Source organism: Xenopus laevis, chromosome 7S, assembly GCF_017654675.1.
Source record: "Xenopus laevis strain J_2021 chromosome 7S, Xenopus_laevis_v10.1, whole genome shotgun sequence".
In the NCBI taxonomy this organism is placed as follows: domain Eukaryota; kingdom Metazoa; phylum Chordata; class Amphibia; order Anura; family Pipidae; genus Xenopus; species Xenopus laevis.
The window spans coordinates 77,949,641-77,970,589 of NC_054384.1; the positions used below are offsets into that span (position 1 = coordinate 77,949,641).

General features: G+C 37.9%; 1 protein-coding gene across 6 annotated transcripts in view; it reads right to left on the reverse strand.

Annotated features, from left to right (window-relative positions):
* The window catches only part of rere.S (arginine-glutamic acid dipeptide repeats S homeolog), a 234,731-nt gene that overhangs the window by 114,631 nt on the left and 99,151 nt on the right, over positions 1-20,949 (reverse strand). For all 6 annotated transcript variants that reach the window (XM_018226743.2, XM_018226741.2, XM_018226742.2 and 3 more), the window contains 1 exon segment: positions 14,868-15,325. In XM_018226743.2, coding sequence (XP_018082232.1) covers positions 14,868-15,180 — 313 coding nt within the window. In that variant the 5' untranslated portion in view covers positions 15,181-15,325.

Here is a 20,949-nt window from a genome sequence, read left to right on the forward strand (position 1 = left end):
CTTATAATACAGACTAGCCGTGTCCTTACAGCAAATTAGATCATTAGAAACTGGTAACAGAGAATCCATTTTCCTGCAGTTTTTCTCCCGCTGCTGATGCAGTTTAATATGCTGTCGGCATAATTTAGATATCATCTGTTTAAGCTCACTCAAGCCTACCTCCTGAATGTACGCTAAATGGAACATATTTCTATTGAAAAAAATTAATGACAGCTAATTGTAATCTGCAGCTCCAAAATTTATAAAAGCAACTGTTAAACGGATCAAGCACTGAACACCACAACACTCACGCAATTAACTTTTCGCCAACCAATGTCTTGTGTAATGGAGTACAATGGCTTTTTGCATGGTCAAAAGACTGCAAAATATATTCTAAAAAAACATGCTTCAAATCTGTTCCTTTCAATTATATATATATTCAGGTATTAATATCGCATTTCACTAGAGAAACTTATGAAAGATAAAATACCCCTGATGTACAATGGTCTCTCTCGGATTTGTGTTATTGCACCCGACCCTAACCCAACTGCATCTTTGGGAAGGGGCAAGCAGGCGCAGCGTCTATAAAAGATGAACCCGGAAATCGGCAGCCGGCATTTGAAGGTGGCAAGGAGAGCACACACACGGGATCCATTATATGGAAAGATTCAAATTACAGAATCGCCATTTCCCATAGACTCCATTTTACAAATTTTTAAAAATTATTTCCTTTTTCTCTGTAATAATAAAACTAAGATATAATTAATCCTTGATGGAAGCAAAACCAGCCTATTTTGGGTTTATTTAATGTTTACATGATTTTCTAGTAGCTAAGGTATGAAGATCCAAGTTACAGAAAGATCTATTTGGAATGCCCCAGGTCCCGAGCATTCTGGATAACAGGTGCCATACCTGTGCTATATTTTAAGAATGGATACTAAACCAACAGATATGTACATTATACTAAGCGACCTCTTAAAGGAAAACTATACCCCCAAACAATGTAGGTCTCTATGAAAAGATACTGAGTAAAACAGCTCATGTGTAAAACCCTGCTTCATGTAAATGAACCATTATCATAATAATATACTTTTTTAGTAGTATGTGCCATTGGTTAATCATAAATAGAAAATTGGCATTTTAAAAAATAAGGGCCGCCCCCTGGGATCGTAAGATTCACTGTGCACACATACAAACCACATGTAAGGTCACATGAGCCAATTAACAGACAGAGTTCTGCCTTTTGCTTCCTCACTTCTTCCTGTTACAGTTAGTGTTGTAGTATTTCTGGTCAGGTGATCTCTGAGGCAGCACAGATAGAGTCACGAAATGGTGGTTCAAGGCAAGAGATGTAAAAGGGCAATATTTATGTAAATATATATTCCAGTTTGGTAAGATTCTTTAATATGTCATTCAATTTGATATAAACTATCTGTTGCTTAAGTATTCATTTTGGGGGTATAGTTTTCCTTTAAAGAATATTGCCAAACTGAGTCAGCATTTTATGATGGTCTGTGTGCTCCCTCAGAGATCACCTGACAGAATAAAATAACCAGATCTAACTGCAACAGGAAGAGGTGTGGGAGTAAACTGCAGAGCTCTGTCTATTCATTGGCTGATGTAACCTAGCCTGTATGTGCGCCTTAGTTTGTGTGTGAGCACACTAAATCATATGAGCCAGGGACAGTAGCAAACCTAGTTGAGCACCCAATTCCCTGCCTGAAATTGGGGACACCTCTCAACACAACTTATTGAGTTCACCGTAGCGGTTTCATCCATGCTTGGTTCCCTTTGTTGGTTAGTATATATTTTCCTGCTATTAAAGCAGATACATTTGTTTTGAACCAGAAAACCCAGAATACAGTTTTGATCGTGAATTTTACCACTCTGTTTTGGAGCAGCTGACAAACTGCAGGCTGGCCTGAAGAGTGACCAAGCCTCAAAAAGTCGCTGAGGGGTCCAGCACAAAGACGGATTACTTGAGACTTAGGCTAAAAACTGATTTGCTGCCATAGATATTCCTGGAAATCAAACCCAAAAGTTTGGGTAAATGCATATTTGCTATCCCAGATGATCTTGAAATAATAGCAGCAGGACTTTCATGAATTTCATACACCATTGGCATTGTCCATGGGTATATGGGGGGGTGTCCATCCTGAATAAATAAATACTTAACCACAAATGAAGCTTGGCCCAAAAGGTCTGAAACCTCTGCTGTACAGCACCATTCCTTGAGTTAAGGTTTACATTTTTAAAAATGTTTGCTCTCAAAATCTACTCTCTGAGTAGATTTAAAAGTCCAATACAGAAAATTTGAACACATTTGAAAAAATTAATTCAGGAACATACTGTGCTAAATCCACCAAGCACTGCAAAACAAGCAGGGCTGAATGCATAAATCCAGGCAAAACATAAAGATGTATGGGAATGACTGAAAAATTAAGATAGATGAATAAATGTAATAACATCAGGAGCCTACATAGAATGCACCGTCATGTCTTCAACATTCTGGGCTGCTGTAAAATATGAAAAATGGAGCAGACAGGATGAAGAGAGCGGAACAGTGGCAGTTTTTAACAAGCATTCAAAACACAGCTTGGATATTGCTTGCTACAGACCTACCGTTTGCACCCAAAATTGTGCCCCATTTCCTCCCATTTACTTGTGCATTTGATGCCATTACTGAAGCTGATTAAATGAGAAACACCTACCGGTATATACATGGGAGACAGAAGAAGACCTTACTGCTAACCTGTACAACAAGCAATCTAATCAGCATACTTGAACAGTTAGCGCAGGTTTTTCCCAGGCAACAAATCTTTATTTGTGCCATCACCCTTATAATTCATCAAAAGGAAGGATAGTTTGATGTTTAAACAAAAGAGCGGTCACACACTTCGCTCTCCAACATACCGGTATGTGAAGCAAATGCCACATATTTACAGCACAATACTACTAAGAGAAAAGACGTTGCAAGATCATGAATGTGCCTTACATTTATTACCCAAAGCAATTTTCAAAGATGGTGATCGTCAATCAAAAAGCAACCAATAATTAAAGAACACTGATTTTTAATTAGGGACCCATCTGACTACACAACAACTTTCTAAAAGAGATACCATTTAAAGGACAAGTGCACCTCCAAGATAACAGCACTTTAACACTGACATCATCTCTGCTGATGTCACTGTAATCTTTTTGCTGACCCAGTCCCTTTAACTCAATCAAAGTTGGCAGAATGATCCTGAGTCTAAGATAAGTAATTATATTAACTGTGTGCCTTCATATTGGCAGCGTCAGTGAATTTGCATTGTGGTCATGAATACCACCATTTTAAAAAAATAATTTTTGTTTATTCATTTGAGGGTTAACATTTGGTCAGACATCAATTTTTTAAATAAATATATTTAAAAATATTCAAAACATTACAAACATAGGTGCTATGGCTCTTCTTATCTGCATCATATATTAGTAGATTACATCTTCCAACATGTCCAGTTGAAGAATCACAGATATCCATGTTACATAAATATTGGTCAGTATCATCCAGGAAGCATACAAGTACTGAAAATCATGTTTATGGTCAGTTTTACAGTAGCCGGGGCCCATTTAGATGAACGACGGGGTGCAAAGAAAAGAAAAATACGAGAAAATAATTGATAAAATATAAGAATATTAGAAGACACCAAAGAGTTTCATGGCTATATAAAGGCAAAAGACTTAAGATCTTTTATAGAGGCAATGGAACTCTGTGATGACTTATAATATGCTTATTAACAACTGTGTGCACATTGTTAATTTTTTATGACTCAAGGGTATGACTCAAGTCGTAAGACACAAACACATTTTATACATTATACATGTATACATTATATTTAAAAGCAAACTCATGGCTCGTGTGTAATACACGCGCATTATATATATATATATATATATATATATATATATATATATATATATATATATATATATATATATATATACACACACACATATATATATACATATATACATATATATACATATATATATATATATATATATATATATATATATATATATATATATACATACACACATACATACACTGTACCAAAAAAACCACACTCACAGGTCTCTCCTTCAAAAAAGCCTCAAAGGCTGTGATTTATTTCTTCGACGTTTTTCGGCTACAAAACTCTAGCCGTCCTCAGGAAGTTCTTCCGGAGGACGGCTATTTTTTGTAGCCGAAACGTCGTAGCAATGTGCACCCAGGCATTTACAAGCACCCAGGCATTCAAAAAATTAACAAGTACCCAGGCATTTACGATCTGGAAAGGTGTGCACCATTCTGGATGTATTATATATATATATATATATATATATATATATATATATATATATGTATTATATATATATATATATATATATATATATGTATTATATATATATATATATATATATATATATATATATATATATATATATATATATATATATATATATATATATATATATATATATATATATATATATATAAATATATATATATCTATATATATATATATATCTATATATATATATATATAATAGCAGAAAGGACCCGCACTCCGTTTTCAAAAAGTTCAGTGATTTATTTAAAACTCACAGTGTCTCCAACGTTTCGGCCCTCTTTGGGGCCTTTATCAAGGATAAAGTGCTGTGTGTTACAAACCTTTAAATACCCATAAACCCTCCAGAAGAGACGCCCTAAGATGACATCATAACCAATCAAACAATTCAATTACATAATTACATACCAGATGTGAAAACATTTTTTAAAAAAACATTTTTTTTAAAAAAAATGTTTTTTTTATATATACTCAATTTTTGACCGAGCACCCGGCTGAGTGAGATGTGAAGGAGTGCGGGTATTATTTGCAATAATCGTTATATATATATATATTTATTATACACATAGCGATTAAATGCAAAATACAGTAAGTCAACTTTTAACAAAAAAGGCTTGATTCTGTACATTAATATTAGTATTATAGATGTCTCTGATCATCTCCATCTGTTACTCTCTCTAGTGCAGTGTTGAGAGCCAGAGGCTCCATTATACCAAAGTAATAGTCTCCATTATTTCTAGATGGTGTAGGCTTCTCATAACATACTCTTCTCTTCCTAAACTCATACTAGCAATCAGAATATAATTAACAGGCTTTACAAACAAAGTAAAGAGGCAGACGTTCTAATAAAACCGCGTTGTATATTATTCCCCTTATTGAAAGGAATATATTTCCACTGTATCCCCTAGTAGTGAAACTGTTAAGCCACCAACAGAACAGAATGCGGAAGAATCCTGTTGTACAGGTCTGTAGCACATCTACAGTGCTGAGCTTTTGACATAAGCTGTTGAATCCAATCCTCAATCTTTAGAGTTAAGAGAAAAAAGTCGATGAGAGCAAACAGAGGGGGGGAATATCTCATCCTGTAATGCAGACACACACACAAAACCCACCTATTCTTCTGCATGCTATCCTTCCATAAAATCTGTGGGATAAAGCAAACAAAAAAAAAAAAAGCTATTTACAGGATCAACCACTATTGATCAGTCACAAAGTAAGAGAGGAGCTCTCCATCTGTCATGCTTTAAACTGCTTTCATCTCACAAAGACATCTGAACAATACCTGCCAGACAGTCCCTATTCAAAGGGGATGTGAGAGCATCAAATCTTCACCTATACAAGAGGTTTAAGTATTTTACTGCAGTTATTATACAGACACGTAACAGGCTGCATTGTTCTGCCCCAGAATGAAGCAGAGTGTGTGCTTGCGAGACAGGCTGAAATCTGAATTGCCCTTGTTAGCACTCTCATCCGTGTGGTTTGCAGAGTAAGCATGATTACTCAAAGCACAGGCGGGGTGAAGAGCACTGGTCCATATAAAGAACTATTACCACAAGATAAATGCTTCCTCATCGCCAGTAGTTTTATTTACTAACTCTTCGGGCAAAACATGTAATTAGCTACCATAATTTTATGGCTTTCACTCATAGCAAGTAGTTAACTCTATTTTACTAAAAATGGCTTCCACTCTGCCTTCGTTGAGTACTGCCTGCACAGGAAAGCCTAATCACAAAATGGTTGTCAGGCAGAAGATGTGTCCTTTCAGTCGACAGCACTTTCACAAGGGACAGGTGCTGGTTATAGGAGCCAAAGCTATTAATTCATGCTGTAAATGCACGCAATAAATGCACATCTAAACTCGGATACCACTGGCAAGGATAAACAATCCTTAGATTATTTGCCATGAGAAAATTCAACTGCAATTCCTCACTAGAAATTCAATCACCACCTGTAGACTATTTATAATAAACTATATTAAAATCATTTATAATACATATAGTAATTTCAATCCTCAGAGTAGATGCATTAACCACATAGTGATGACCAGTTCCTGTCAAGGTTAGGAACCCCCAGTATTGACCGTTTACTTAGAAGAAAGTGAGCCTTGTCGGTGCTACATATCTCCGTTACACGGCACATGCAGAGGATACAAGTGTTCTGAATATAAATTTTTAAAAAAGCTCAGATATAGCAGTTCAAATGAAGACACTGAAGCATTGCTTTGTTAACGGCTCCACAGGATAAAAACTGTCTGCCAACCTATTCAAGGACTTTTATTAAATGAATTGTTCTGTCCTGAATAGCGTTTAAGCTCTAATGTGGCATTGGAATGGCGTTCCCTGCTGAATCATAATAAGTTTCACCCACATGCATAGCAGCTGCAAACACAGCGAGTAAAACAGTACAACTGGGTATACAAAGAGAGAGAAAGAGACAGACGCTGGTTCCACCTTCCCCCAGGCAATCCCTGGAAATCATGCTCTATTCTGGCAGGCCTGGCCTTTCCCAGCTGGTGTGGCTGTCATAAGAAATAGAAGGCAATATCTGGAAGGATGACAAACACATGGGTCAGTGACAGGGGAGAGCCAATAGCTGTCAAGGCAAGAGCCAGAGTCCTGTATTTCAATCTAACAAATGTTGCCTGAACTCTGTTACTCCTTGGCGGCACAGAGACAAGCAGCAAAGCGACATAATGGACTGGCTGACAAGGGGTTAACACCAATAAGCGTTGTGAGAAATGGAGGCTATAACCTCATTTGCCAAGGAAGCAGGATAATAAAGCAAGCCTCCGTTCAGGACAATGAGCACAAAGGAAGCATTGAAATAAACGGAGCTGACAGAAAATCACCCTTACCAGAGTAGCTTCCCTGCTCATTAACCCTGTGGGGGAATCATTCATTTACATACCCAGACAATTAGACGTTCACACAGAGTCGCAGCGGTGTAGAATATGTGGTTTGTCTGACCCAAACTGCTTCTATCAAAACTGTGCAAATATATTAGGACAGTGCATTTAAAGGAAAACTATACCCTCGAACAATGATGGTTGCATATTGCATAAAACAGCTCATATGTAAAACTTCGCTTCACGTAAATAAACCATTTTCATAAAATACTTTTTTAGTGGTATGTGCCATTGGGTAATCCTTAATAGAAAATGTTACCATTTAAAAAAAATAAGGGCCGTCCCCTGGGATCCTACAATTCATGGTGCACACAAAAAAAACCATACATGTTCCGTCACATGAGCCAATTAACAGATATAGTTCTGCCTTTGGCTTCCATACTTCTTCCTGTTACAGTTAGAGCTGCAGTATTTCTGGTCAGGTGATCTCTGAAAAAAACCACCAGCACACATTTAACTTTACATTCGCAAAGACTGTATTAAGAAATATCTTACCTATACTCCGCTTGCGCTCATCTTCTGAAAAGGCAACGATCCATCTGGCGGAGCTCGATTTCTCCTCCCTGCCTTCTATACGAGATAGCCAGGGAGGATAAATCGAGCTCCTCCAGATGGATCGTCGCCATGTTGCATTCGTAATAAAGTCTTTGCAAATGTAAAGTTTAATGTGTGCTGGTGTTTTTTTTTTTTCATTTCAAGGGCAAACAAATTTGTTATAAAAAAAAATTCATGTTACTGTTCCTTTAAGGGACATGTGATAGAACCAGTATTAAAGGAAAACTATACCCCAAAATGAATATTTAAGCAACAGATTAGTTTATATCATCAGTGGCATATTTAATAATCTTACCGTACTGGTATTTATAGTTAATAAATATTGTCCTTTTAAATCTCTTGCCTTGAACCACCATTTTGTGATGGTCTGTGTGCTGCCTCAGAGATCACCTGACCAGAAATACTACACCTCTAACTGTAACAGGAAGAAGACTGGAAGCAAACGACAGAACTCTGTCTTTTAATTGGCTCATGTGACCTTACATGTGGTTTGTTTGCGTGCACCCTGAAGCTTACGATCCCAGGGGGCGGGACTTAATTTTTAAAATGGCAATTTTCTATTTAGGATTACCCAATGACACATACTACTAAAAAAGTAGTATGTTTATTTACATGAAGCAGGGCTTTACACATGAGCATTTTTTTTTGCAATATATTTTTAGAGACCTACATTGCTCGAGGGGTATAGTTTTCCTTTAACATTCCATTTATAGTGCCTCACAGGAAAATCTCCACAGTCTTCTGTAAAACAGCATTTTGTGGTATTGGTGTACTGTCTGTACAAGAGAGCCTTTAGTGCACCTGTACTTTATGGTCTATTTAAAGTACCATTTACACCAAATCCCATTATTAACAGAATATTTAATCACTTTTATTTTATAGGGCTCTAAAGCACATGACATAAATGTAATGTACACTTGAGAACAGCAGCCCAGGTATCAACAGGTAGGGATTAGGTGTACAACAACACCAACAACTGCCGTAAGGAAAGAAAAAACACACTACAATAAGAGATTCTGTGCCATACATAAAAGGGCATACATAAAAAGCAATTCTAATGTCATCTTCAATGTTTTTTGTTAATCATTTTTTAAGAAGAAGAAGCAGTTAAACATCTAGTTATGTAGTTTAAATGACAATTGATAACGACACAAAGCAAACAAAGTAAATAAATATAATTTCAAAAAAATTCAAATGTATCAACTGTCTATGTCATATAGGAATGGTGAACAGGGAATACTTGGGGTGGTTCACCTAGTGTAACTTTTAGTATGTTAAAGCAACTTTGGAATTCGTTTTATTTATTTATAGAGTTATTTGCCTTCTTCTTCTGCCTCTTTCAAGCCTTCAAATGAAGGTCACGGACAACAGAAGTAAAAAACGATTGACCTGCCAAACAGGTAAAGGTGAACTATTCCTTCAAAAGACAAAAAAATGCTTTCAAAAACATGGACATTGTTACTTTTTTAGGGGGACGTGCCTGGTTTATATATTGTACAACAAGAAAATGCTATTCCTGACCAATAATTTACCTATGAACTCTACTCCCAGGGTACTGTATCTAAAATGTGTACTGAAAAGTGTGCAAAAACAGAACGGGGAAAGCACAGAGCATGTATATAATTGAAGGACTAGAGAGCATTTCTGTGGGTCTGAGCTTGTATATTTCTTTGCAACAATTCTGCGTGTCAGTTTACAAATGAAACCCACAGCAAACATGCAAGGAACAGTGACCCTGCAGGAGTGGATAGTGTTCAAATGTTTGTGCCAGTAAAGTCATGGGGTAATTAGATGCGTCCAACAGTCTGTGCAGTATTTAAAAAAAAATTAAACATTTAAGGAACAGTAACACCAAAAAATGTAAGAATTTTAAAGTGGACCCGTCACCCAGACATAAAAATCTGTATAATAAAAGTCCTTTTCAAATTAAATGAAAAATTAAATGAAATCCAATTTCTTTTTTTTATTAAAGCGTTCATAGCTGTTGTAAACTCATTTAAAAATATCAGCTGTCTATCAAATATTGCCTGCCCCTCCTCTATGCCTAGGCATAGAGGCGGGGCAAGCAATTACTTTCACTTTCCATTAGGCACGTCCTAGGTGTCACTGCTCTCCCTACATTCCCCCAGTTCTCTTAACCGTTTAATTGTGTAACCAGTGCATGGGGTTGGACATCAGGTCCCCCATTCTGGTGCACAAACAAGATTCTGAGATGATACAAGGCTTGTCTTAATAACAGTGTCCACAAAATGGCTGCTGCCTGCTTGCTATAATTATGACTTCCCAGACTGATGGAAACAAGATTCAAATAATTTATACAGTGTAATTAAAGTTCATTTTGCTTGACTAACATGATAAAATAGGATTTGAAATAATTTTTTTGGGTGACGGGTCCCCTTTAAAGTGATATATGGTTTCCCTGCACTGATAGAATCGGTGCGTTTGCTTTAGAAACAATGCTATAGCTTATATAAATCACCTGCTGTGTAGCAATGGGGGCAGCCATTCAAAGCACAGGTTACATAGTAGATGTCATCTACTAAGCAACCTGTGCTTTTTCTCCTTTTTAAGCACGAATGGCTGCCCCCATGGGTACACAGCAGCCTATCTATATAAACTATAATAGATTTTCTCAAGCAGACATAACTTTTACCAATGCAGGGCAACAGTATGTGATATTCTAATTACTTTTAGATTTGGTGTTACTCTTCCTTTAAACATACTGGAATGAAACATACTGGAATGATTTTTCCAAAACCAGAATAATGCAGTACAGTACTGTTCGGGACATGGTGGGGCATATTTATTTTGCTATGTAAAAAACAATGGGATATTAAAGAGCGCTTTTCAGTATATAAAAAGGAGTTAAAAATAAGAGAAATTTTTTACACGTTTTGTGTGTGACCTCTGGCCCTATAACTTCTCCATTTTTTTGGTCATTACAATAGACCAAAAAAGGAAGACTTTATCCCACCTGGAAATGTCCCAGAAAACAACAAACTACCCGCTTAGATCTTGCTTTTTCCTGTAAGAGGATAAAACATGTGGTTGTTTGGACTAGTGAATATGGCAATCCTTGTCCTTTAAAGGAACATTAACCCCTTAAAAATAGAAGCATTTTAAAGTTATTAAAATGTCATGTACTATTGCCCTACTTTAGTAAAAGTTTGTTATGTGTTTGCTTTAGAAAGACTACTATAGTTTATACAGTATAACAAGGCTGCTGTGTAGTCATGGCAGCAGCCATTCAAGCAAAAAAAGGAGAAAAGGCACAGGATACTTAAAGGAACAGTAACATCAACAAATGAAAGTGTTTTAAAGTAATGAAAATATAATGTGCTGTTGCCCTGCACTGGTAAAACTGGTGTGTTTGCTTTAGAAACACTACTATAGTTTATATAAGCATGTTGTTGTGTAGCCATGGGGGCAGCCATTCAGGTCACAAGTTACATGACAGATAACAGATGCACTCTGCAGAATACCACTGTATTCCATTGCAAAGCTTATCCTTTATCTAAGTTCCATTTCTCCTTTTTCACTTGAATGTCCTACCAGTAGCAGTTATAAGCTATTAACCAGGGAGAGGCTGGGCCTGGTATATGGTGCATAATTTCCTCCACAAAGCCACCAAGATGGAAAAATTTGCTGGGAAGAACATTGCATATTCCTTTCAATCACAAGGCATGTCTTTCAGTCCTTGTGAAAGATCCACAGGTGCATAACGCAATAGATTACAAATTTGGGTAAAGAACTGGTTGTTTTGTCAACCTCGTCACTTTGGCCACCTCTATGGTGGGTCAAATTAGGATAATCCAATTGTTTGGCCCTGTGACAATAATCAGATCATTAAAGGGGTTGTTCACCTTTGAGATAACTTTTAGTATGATGTAGAGAGTGATAGTCTGAGACAAAGCACTTGGTTGTGGCCCAAAAAGGTTTTCAAACCTTCAGACCTATTGAGGGCACAATGCACAGGGCAATAAGTTGGCAGCTTTTATTGGCCCATTTATAGCCTGCTTTAATTTACAACTATAAATCTGACATTCAAGGCTCAGCAGAATTATTCCATTAGGCTGCAAGGAAGCAATTTGTTATTTATCAAGGCAAACAAGATGCTGCAACCTGCTGAAATTGGGCTCGGACTACCTAACAAACTGGCTGCTCTGGTGCTCTTTAATTTTAAGTTGAGAAGTTGACTCCCTGGGTTTGCTTAAAATAGCAACCCATTTTGGGGCAAACATGCTCTTTTGTCCCATACTGCATCTTGTAACAAATCTGCCTTTTATTATGTTAACTGTCCTTTTTCCATCTTAAAGGAAAGCTATACCCTGAACAACGTAGGTCTCTATAAAAAAAATATATTGCATAAAACAGCTCATATGTAAAACCCTGCTTCATGTGAATAAACCATTTTCATAATGTACTTTTTTAGTAGTATGTGCCATTAGGTAATCCTAAATATAAAATTGCCATTTTGAAAAATAAGGGATGCCCCCTGGGATCCTACAATTTACGGTGCACTCAAACAATCCAAACAAGTCAAACAAACATGGTAGGCCACACTTCTTACTGTTGCCGTTAGAGCTGCAGTATTTCTGCTCAGGTGATCTCCGAGGCAGCACACAGACCATCAAAAAATGGTGATTCAATGCAAGAAATGTAAAAATGCAATATTTACTTAAATATATATTCCAGTTTGTAAGATTCTTGAATATGACACTTAATTTGCTATAAACTATCTATCTGTTGCTTAAGTATTCATTGTGGGGGCATAGTTTTCCTTTAAACTAAACTGGCCCCTATCAGTGCCATGTTAAAAAGCAGTCTCTATCCTCCCTCGGGTATATAGCTAGGGTTGCCACCTGGCCGGTATTTTACCGGCCTAGCCGGTAAAAATGATGGTTGATTCCAATGTTATTAATAGGGAAAAAAGATTAAAAAAAAATTCCAGAAAAGGTGGTAATCCTATATATACAGCCCTCACTCAATCCAGCAAACTGCCCTAAGATACTTACTGTATCATCCTGCATCTCATAAAAAATATGTTTCCTGGAATGACCATACATATGAAAAGCTACACACAAACCCAGATACACTTATCCTGGAACCAGGCTGTGCTTTCAGCTGCTATTGTATAGAAGTATGGAAAGCCTTTGGAGCATTATAAAGAAAGTTATAATAACAGTGGTATCCTTCCTAGTGGATTGGGCACACACAACACTGCTGTATCATGCCCAGCTATCTGCTTTTCTGGTTAGCAGTGGAAATCGATAGCCCCTGGTGGGGAAGGGTGGAAGCAGAGCTGGCTGCACATAACCTACAATAAATCAATTTGTTGCCATGGTGAAAAGGAATTTCAGAGAAGGAGGGAGAGAGGGTGTAGGATAAAAAGGCAACACAACAACCAGACAGCATGGTTTTATATACTGTACAAGCAGAAATAAACAAGTACACAGGCCATTTACAGGGTAAGTTTTCCCTAAAGGCCAGCAATCGCCAAGCCCATCTCCCAAAAGCCTCAAGCATATTCTCACCTTTGCGATCCAAGGCTCTTCACGACAAAGCTAAACTTTATGCTGGAGTACAAAGATTCACAGCCAAAGGCTGCTGCAGGCTGCTAAATCACATGGGGCTTGCCAATCAGATCACTTGTACAAGTTGATCCTGGGACTAGTCCATTTTGGAGTCAGGGAGGAATTTTTTTCCCCCTCTGAGCCAAATGGGAGTGGCTTCAGATGGGGTTTTTTGCCTTTCTCTGGATCAACTGGCAGTTAGGCAGCTTAAAAAAAACTATGCTACTATGTAGGTTACTAAGTTACTGATCTTGCAACCCAATGGAATATTGGCTGATTAATTGTGTGGCTCCAAAATAACATTATCCTACACTTTTGGCTCTCAGTTAACCGACTAGATTTAATGGGTCTGGTTATCCAGGCCCCTCAGGAGAGCACTGTATCCACAGTCCTCACTTGACTGAATTTCCATGTGCGTCTGATTTGACATCCATCAGCAAGGCCACTCTTCTGGCCCTATACGCAGGCCAAAAAGTAATCAATGTGTATGTATAGTGTTTAGGTACTTTTTATGCAACTTTTTTTTTTTACATAGGTCTAGCTCATAAGCTCATGTTAAAAAAAGGGAGTATATTTACCCTTAAAGCTAATATGTAAATTCTATTGAAGGCATCTCCTAATTACAGATATGTTTGGTTTTAACATGTGTTCCTTTGTTCTGTAATTCATTGGTTTCCTGCAGAGTACCTAAAATCCTTATAAATGTGGAAAGCTTTTCACTTTTGCATTGTCAGACTATAAAGGGGAATATTTGATCTCCTCTTCATAGCCAGAATTTGATCTTAAGGAAATCAAAGCCTTGATTTCACCACAGGCTCCCTCTGTGTAATCAGACAAGGTTTGGTAGTGCTGATGATTGGCAGCAAAGCCTTTACAATGCAGAAGACTGACCAGGGGTGGCATAAAGCGCTATCATAACCAGCCAATAGAGTATTACTGCTTAAATCTCCAAGAGGCTGGTTGAGAAAAGTCAGAATCTCATCTGTGTAAATATGTGTAACCTTTATGTCTCTCTCATAAAGAGAGCTTAGAATCCCAAGCATCACTCTAACCTCAGTAGGCTAAGTATGTTATTTGTATTAGGCTGTGCCTCATGCAGAGAGAAGGGCTGTGATGCTGTGGAGTGCAGGGTAGGTAATGACACATGATGTCGCAGCCAGTAATTTATTTTCTCTTTGGAACAAGCTGCTTCTAAACATTTCTCTCAACCTAAATTGCATGTTTTTTTCACACTGCTTATTTTTTCTATATTGCTTCAGCAATTATATTCAATGAAGATTTACAAAAAGTATTCTATAATATTTGCCAATTACTGCAAGACAGACCACTGTAGGTTTTTATAGATCCTGTGGTATCCAACTGTAAATGAGCCTTCATGAAATCACTTTACAGCCTGTTAGCAATAAATCAATGTACAACACCCAGTTCATTCATCTTTCCATCCTTGCTACCCCTCATACATTATGCAAATTGGGATTTCCTTACCTCCAGGTTTGTAGACCACATCATCTTCTGTGACGAATGACGTAATCTCCCCATTAGTGGCCCTTTCATATCGAGATTTCTTCTTTGGCATCTTTTTCTTATTTTTCTTGGCAGCCTCCTCTGCCGTTGTGCCATTATTTTCATTGTCATCTTCTTCACTATGGTCACTCTCTGCATAGTTCTTGGCACCCCCTTCTAGTGTGCAACTGCGACGTGGCCTTGAGTTTTCCCCATCACGGTTCTTGTCTCGTTTTTCTCTCTCTCTGTCCCGATCCCGGTCCTTGTCTTTATCCTTTTCTTTGTCGGCAGTCATGATTCGCCACGTGCCTTCTTCTGTCCTCTCACGGCTTGGCCTCCGTGAAAGGTAGACAGTGAGCCTGGGCTTCAGTCTTCTGAATTTGTCACGCAATTCCAGGAAAAATTGGACCACTCCAGCAACCCCAGGGCTTCAAAAAGCTCTGTAAAAAACAAGTAATGATAGTTAGCTTTCACTTTCTGCAACAAAAAAGATCATACCATGCATATGCACATTCCTACATAATAGCAACTGCTCGAACAAGCTTGGAAGCCATCTAGCTACTAAATGGCTTACATTGACAGATAATGAGTAATAAGAAAACATACAGATTTATTTACGTTTATGTGACGTATTTGTATATTTTATTAATGTTTCACATATTTGAGAGGTACCCCAATAGTAAAACTATTTTTTTTTTGCATTTACTAGGTTTTGGGATGGTCTGGATGGATTGTTAATAAATTGTTTTGTTTTTTAGAGGGGAGAGAATTGGGATTTGTTATTAACAAGTCAACACTGATTTACATGTAGTACAGATTGCTTGTTTTTATTGTACTAAATAAGTAACTACTCTTGAAGAGTATATAAAAGCCTAATATTATTGTCGAGCAACTAAACAAACATGAACTGTACTTTTCATGCCAAACATATCCCATACCTGTAACTCACAGAAATATACAAGAGAGAAAGACTATCTATATGTAACAATATTCAAGATAAAAAACGTGGAAAGAGGAGGCTAAGCCAGACAAACACCGATAATAGTGGATACATTTTCTAGCAATATTCAAAAAAAGGTTTCTGTGTACATTAGTACTGTACATGTTTATATTCACATATGGAGCAATACTGCTTAGCTCCATTAAGGCTATCTCCTAGGACAGCATTAGAACCACTGTATACAACACTTAATGGCATGTTATACTGTACCCTAGCAGCTTAGGAAAGCAATATGGAAACTAGAAATCATATGTATAAAGGCAAATATACTGCCCTTTGCACATGATCTAAGCCTTCGTATGTTTCTCCCTGTTGAAGGAAAGGTAAAATCAGTGAAAACATAGCCATGGTATATAAACATGGTTTCTCTGCTTTGCTACTTAAGTCCTACCTACTCAGACGCCATGTTCCAATATCTTGCACTGATGAGATCTGACAAGATCGAAACAGGCTGTGTGCAAGTTTGGGTATATGGCTCTGAACTATTAGGCTGTACAAATATGGTACCCATTATCCAGAATGCTCAGGACACTTGGTTTTCCGGATAAGGGATCTTTCCTTAAATTGAGATCTTTATACCTTAAAGGGGTTGTTCAGCTACCAAACACTTTTTTCAATTCAGTTTTTAAGATAGTTCCCCAGAAGACTTTTTTCAATTACTTTCCAAAATCTAAGTTTAAAGTTGAATGTTCCTGTCTGTGGTGTTTTAGTTTGACAGCTCAGTAATTCAGACGCAGGCTCTAATCTGTTACAATTTTGCAACATTTAGTTGATCCATTTCTCATCAGCATCTCTGGAGTATTAGCAACAATTGTATCAATTCTAACAGCTGTCTGTAATGAAACACAGAGATTCTGCTCAGCAGGGACAAAGATAGATAAGAAATGTATCAACTAAATGTATCAATTTAGAACAGTTTACAGGGTCGGCGACCTCCATCTCAGGGCTGCTTCAAAAAAAACATTTGACGCTTCAATTTTAGAAAAACTGTCACACATAGAAAATAGAAAGCCATTGGAAAAAGTCATTATTTCTGGTGTTTTATCTGAAAACAACTAGTTGTTTGAAGGTGAACCACCCCCTTAAGTCTACTAGAAAATCATTTAAATATTAAATGTGCCCAATAGGCTGATTCTGCTTCCATTAAGGATTATTTATATCTTAGTTTGGATAATGTACATGGTACCGTTTAATTATTATAGGAAAGGAAATCACTCTGGATTATTTAGATAAAATATGAGATGGCCTTAACATAATTCAGAGCTATCTGGATAAAGGGTTCCATACCTGTATCTGTGCAATAAAACTAGTGATTTGGGATGTAGAGTTGGCAACAGGACTATAAAGGAGTGATTTGCATGTCTTTGCCTATAATGCCTTATGTGAGAATTGAAATCTAATTTTTGGTATGACAGGCAGGGCTGTGTGTAGCATGAGGCATGTAAATATCTTCTGTTTTCAGAAGGCCTTACACTGAACATATATGACAAAATGCAGAAATACAAATCAATCTTCATGTCAACACATTGTGACACTGCACTTGAACAAACTGGTTTGTACACGTGACGGGTCCATCAGGTGAGCAGTGGCTAGGCATAACCATTGCTTCATTATCGGATCCATAGTAAACGGAAACTAAACAGGTCAACAAGGGAGCTGCCTGAAGCCGCTTTCCTGAAACTGAATCACAATGCAAACATTTGCACTGGTTTGTTCACTTCTAATATAAACACGGCTTCCTTTCATCCCTCCCTCGTTCCTGCTTCAGAGCAAATGAAGCTAACCAGATCCAGAGCCCTCAGCACTGCTAAGATTTGCACAGCAGATAGGCTGACATCTTTGCAACAGGAGAGGCTGAGCAATAAAACCACCCATACGCCAAACAAAGACAGCCAATACAACTAGTGACCTAGCGTTGCTCCACTAGATCAAGTTTCATTTTACTTTGTCTTGGCAAGAGCTTTTTAAAACATAATGAGCGGATCAGACACAGTGCTAACTATAACAATGCATCTATTTATATTTGTCTAATACCCACCACAGCAGAACAGTCCCTGCAGTACCAACAATGGGGCTCTAGGGCGGCTGATGGGAAAAGGGCAGAGACAGGTTCGGTGAGCAGAGACAGGATCAAGTGTTAAAGGGGTTGTTGACCTTTCACTTAACTTTTAGAGGCCCATTTATCAAATTTGAATTCATGTGAATTTTTCTTAATTCGAAAAATACTCACAATTTGCTGGGAGGTTAAGAAAAAAATAGAATGTCTAATATTCAATAGAATGGTTCCGACGCGAAAATTCTAATCGTTTTGGATTCGTATTCAATTCGTATGAATCTTGTTTTTCTCCCGAAAAAGAATTGAACATCGGGAAGTCTATTAGCTTCTCCAAATGGCTCAATGGACCTCTGTTCCATTGACTTGTAAATTAATTTGGCAGGTTTTAGTCGGAGTATATTAAAATTAGGACTGTTTCCATGGTCATTTACATTTGAATAGGGGGATTAAATTTGAATGTTTAAACTCGAAACTCAAAGGGGGATTAAATTTGAATTTTTAAACTCGAAAATTCGAATTGACTATTAGACCCTTGATGAATCTGCCCCATAGTATAATGTAGAGAGTGAGATTTCAAGACAATTAACAATTGGTTTTAGTTGTGGTTTTTTAGTTATTTACCTTATTATTCAGCAGCTCTCCAGTTTGCATTTTCAACAACCTGAATGAACCATGCATTGATTTGAATAAGAGACTGGAATAGGAAAGGGACTGAATAGAAAGAAGAATAATGAAAAGTAGCAACAATAATAAATGTGTAGTCTTACAGAGCATTTGGTTTTTAGATGGGTCAGTGACAAAGACAGGGCTAAAAAGGGAAACATGATTGTAAAAGTAATCTTTTAAGGCAACCAATATATAGTGCAAGGAAATATTCTGTAATAATAAACAAACTGTGCACTTCTCTGCTTAATAAACACGCAAGGGCTTGGCCCTGCTTGCACCTGCCTTTGAGTGCCAGTGATTCCTGTTCTAGGGTAGGCACAAAGCCAGAGGACATAACCAGGAACTCAGGCAAGAAATCTCACTCCATCTAAGCACATTGACCACATAGAGCAGTGATCCCCAACCAGGGGCTTGCAAACAACATGCCGCTACCTAAACACTTGGATGTTGCTCTCAGTGGCCTCAAGGCAGTTGGTTATTTTTTACTTCATGGCTTGGAGGCAAGTTTTAGTTTCATAAAAAACAGGTGTATTGCCAAACAGAACCTTCTGTAGGCTGCCAGTCCACACAGGGCTACCAAGTGGCCAATAACGGCCTTATTTGGCACTCCCAGGCACTTTTTCATGCTTGCTTTTCTCCCCAACTCTTTTTACATTTAAATGTGGCTCATGGGTAAAAAAAGGTTGGGGGTCCTTGATATAGAGCAGGGGTCCCCAACCTTTTTTACCCATGAGCCACACACAAGTAAAAAATAATGTTGGAGAGCAACACAAGCATGCAAAAAGTTCCTGGGGCTTCCTAATAAGGGCTGTGATTGGGTATTGGTAGCCCCTATTTGAACTTGCAGCCAACAGGAGGCTCTGTTTGGCAGTATACATGGTTTTTATGCAACTAAAGCTTGCCTTTAAGTCAGGAATTCAAAAAGAAGCACCTGCTTGGAGGTCACTGGGAGCAACATCCATGGGGTCAAAGAGCAACATGATGCTCACGAGCTACTGGTTGGGGATCACTGATATAGAGCTAGAGCACTGTAGATGCCTATAAGATAATTGTTTGGGTGAGTTGACACATTTTATCAGCCAGGATCAATGATGCAGTAACATTTTATCCTGCTTCTACCAGGGGTACCAGTGTGGTGGGGGGGAACTTTAGATAAAGAAGACAAACAAGGGGCTGCTAAGGTTAAAGACAACACGTCTTCCAACTGGGTCCATCTCAGCAATAATTCCTTAAGGGCAGGGGCACACGTGCAGATTGGGGGGAGATTTAGTCGCCTGGTGACTAATCGGCTCTTCTTTAGGGCTACTCATCTCCCCAAACTGCTTCCCAGTGTCTTCCTCCTGCTTCAATGAAAAAATGCCTGAGGCAATGACTCACGGCGCTTCGATTTCAGAAGTCGCCCAAAGTTTCCTCGTGAGGAAACAGATATAAAAACAACCCTGGGTTTCTGATGAGAAATACAGAAGAGACTACTACAACTAATAAGAGAATAGGGAGAAGATGGAATACAAAAGCATGACAAACTACTGACACAGACTGCCGTGAGGACTAATGATAAAGATAAATATTTCTATTACTTCTGCCCCACATAGCACTGAGGACTCTGGACATTTAAACATCTTCCCTCCATAAAGGCTGTAAATGAGAAGCAGTGAGAGGAGGAAATGTGAGGTTAAAGAACAGAGTGAGGAGATTTGTTTCAGAGAAGCCATGCTGGGAACACTCAGCACTACCTGGCACCTTCTGACACTGTATCATAGTACAAGCAGAACATAAACAAGTCAACCATCAGAATCATATCCTGCATAAAATTCCACACATTCTCCATACTTGCCTCCCCTCCTCACCTGATGGAACTAATTAATAAGGCCTGGAAGTGCTTCAGTGCCTCTGCAAAGACACAACGTGCAAGCCTGATCTACAGCAAAGTAATGGAAACACTGTGTGACTACAATGGGAGAACAACCAAAATCATCTTTTGCAATGTCCCAAATATATACTGTTCCCTATTAAAAGAGATGTTGAAAAGAGGGTCTTCCACAAGTGGGATAAATGCCTTAATATACTTATTCCACTTCAGACTTTCATTGTTTTGGCTGTATCCCATTTTCAAAGACTGTGGAGTTGTTTTCTTAAGTCTATGGAAAATAACTCATTCCAAGCTAAATTTGTATACGGAATACAGTAACCAAATGCAAGTGATAAAGCAATCAATACCATATGTGAAACTGCTGTAACTTCTGAGGAAAGCCGTTCCCACAAATGTCAAGCGTCTCGTGTTAATTAGCTGCAAGAACTCTACATCTCCATTATAAGAGGTTACAGGTACCTTTTAACCAACA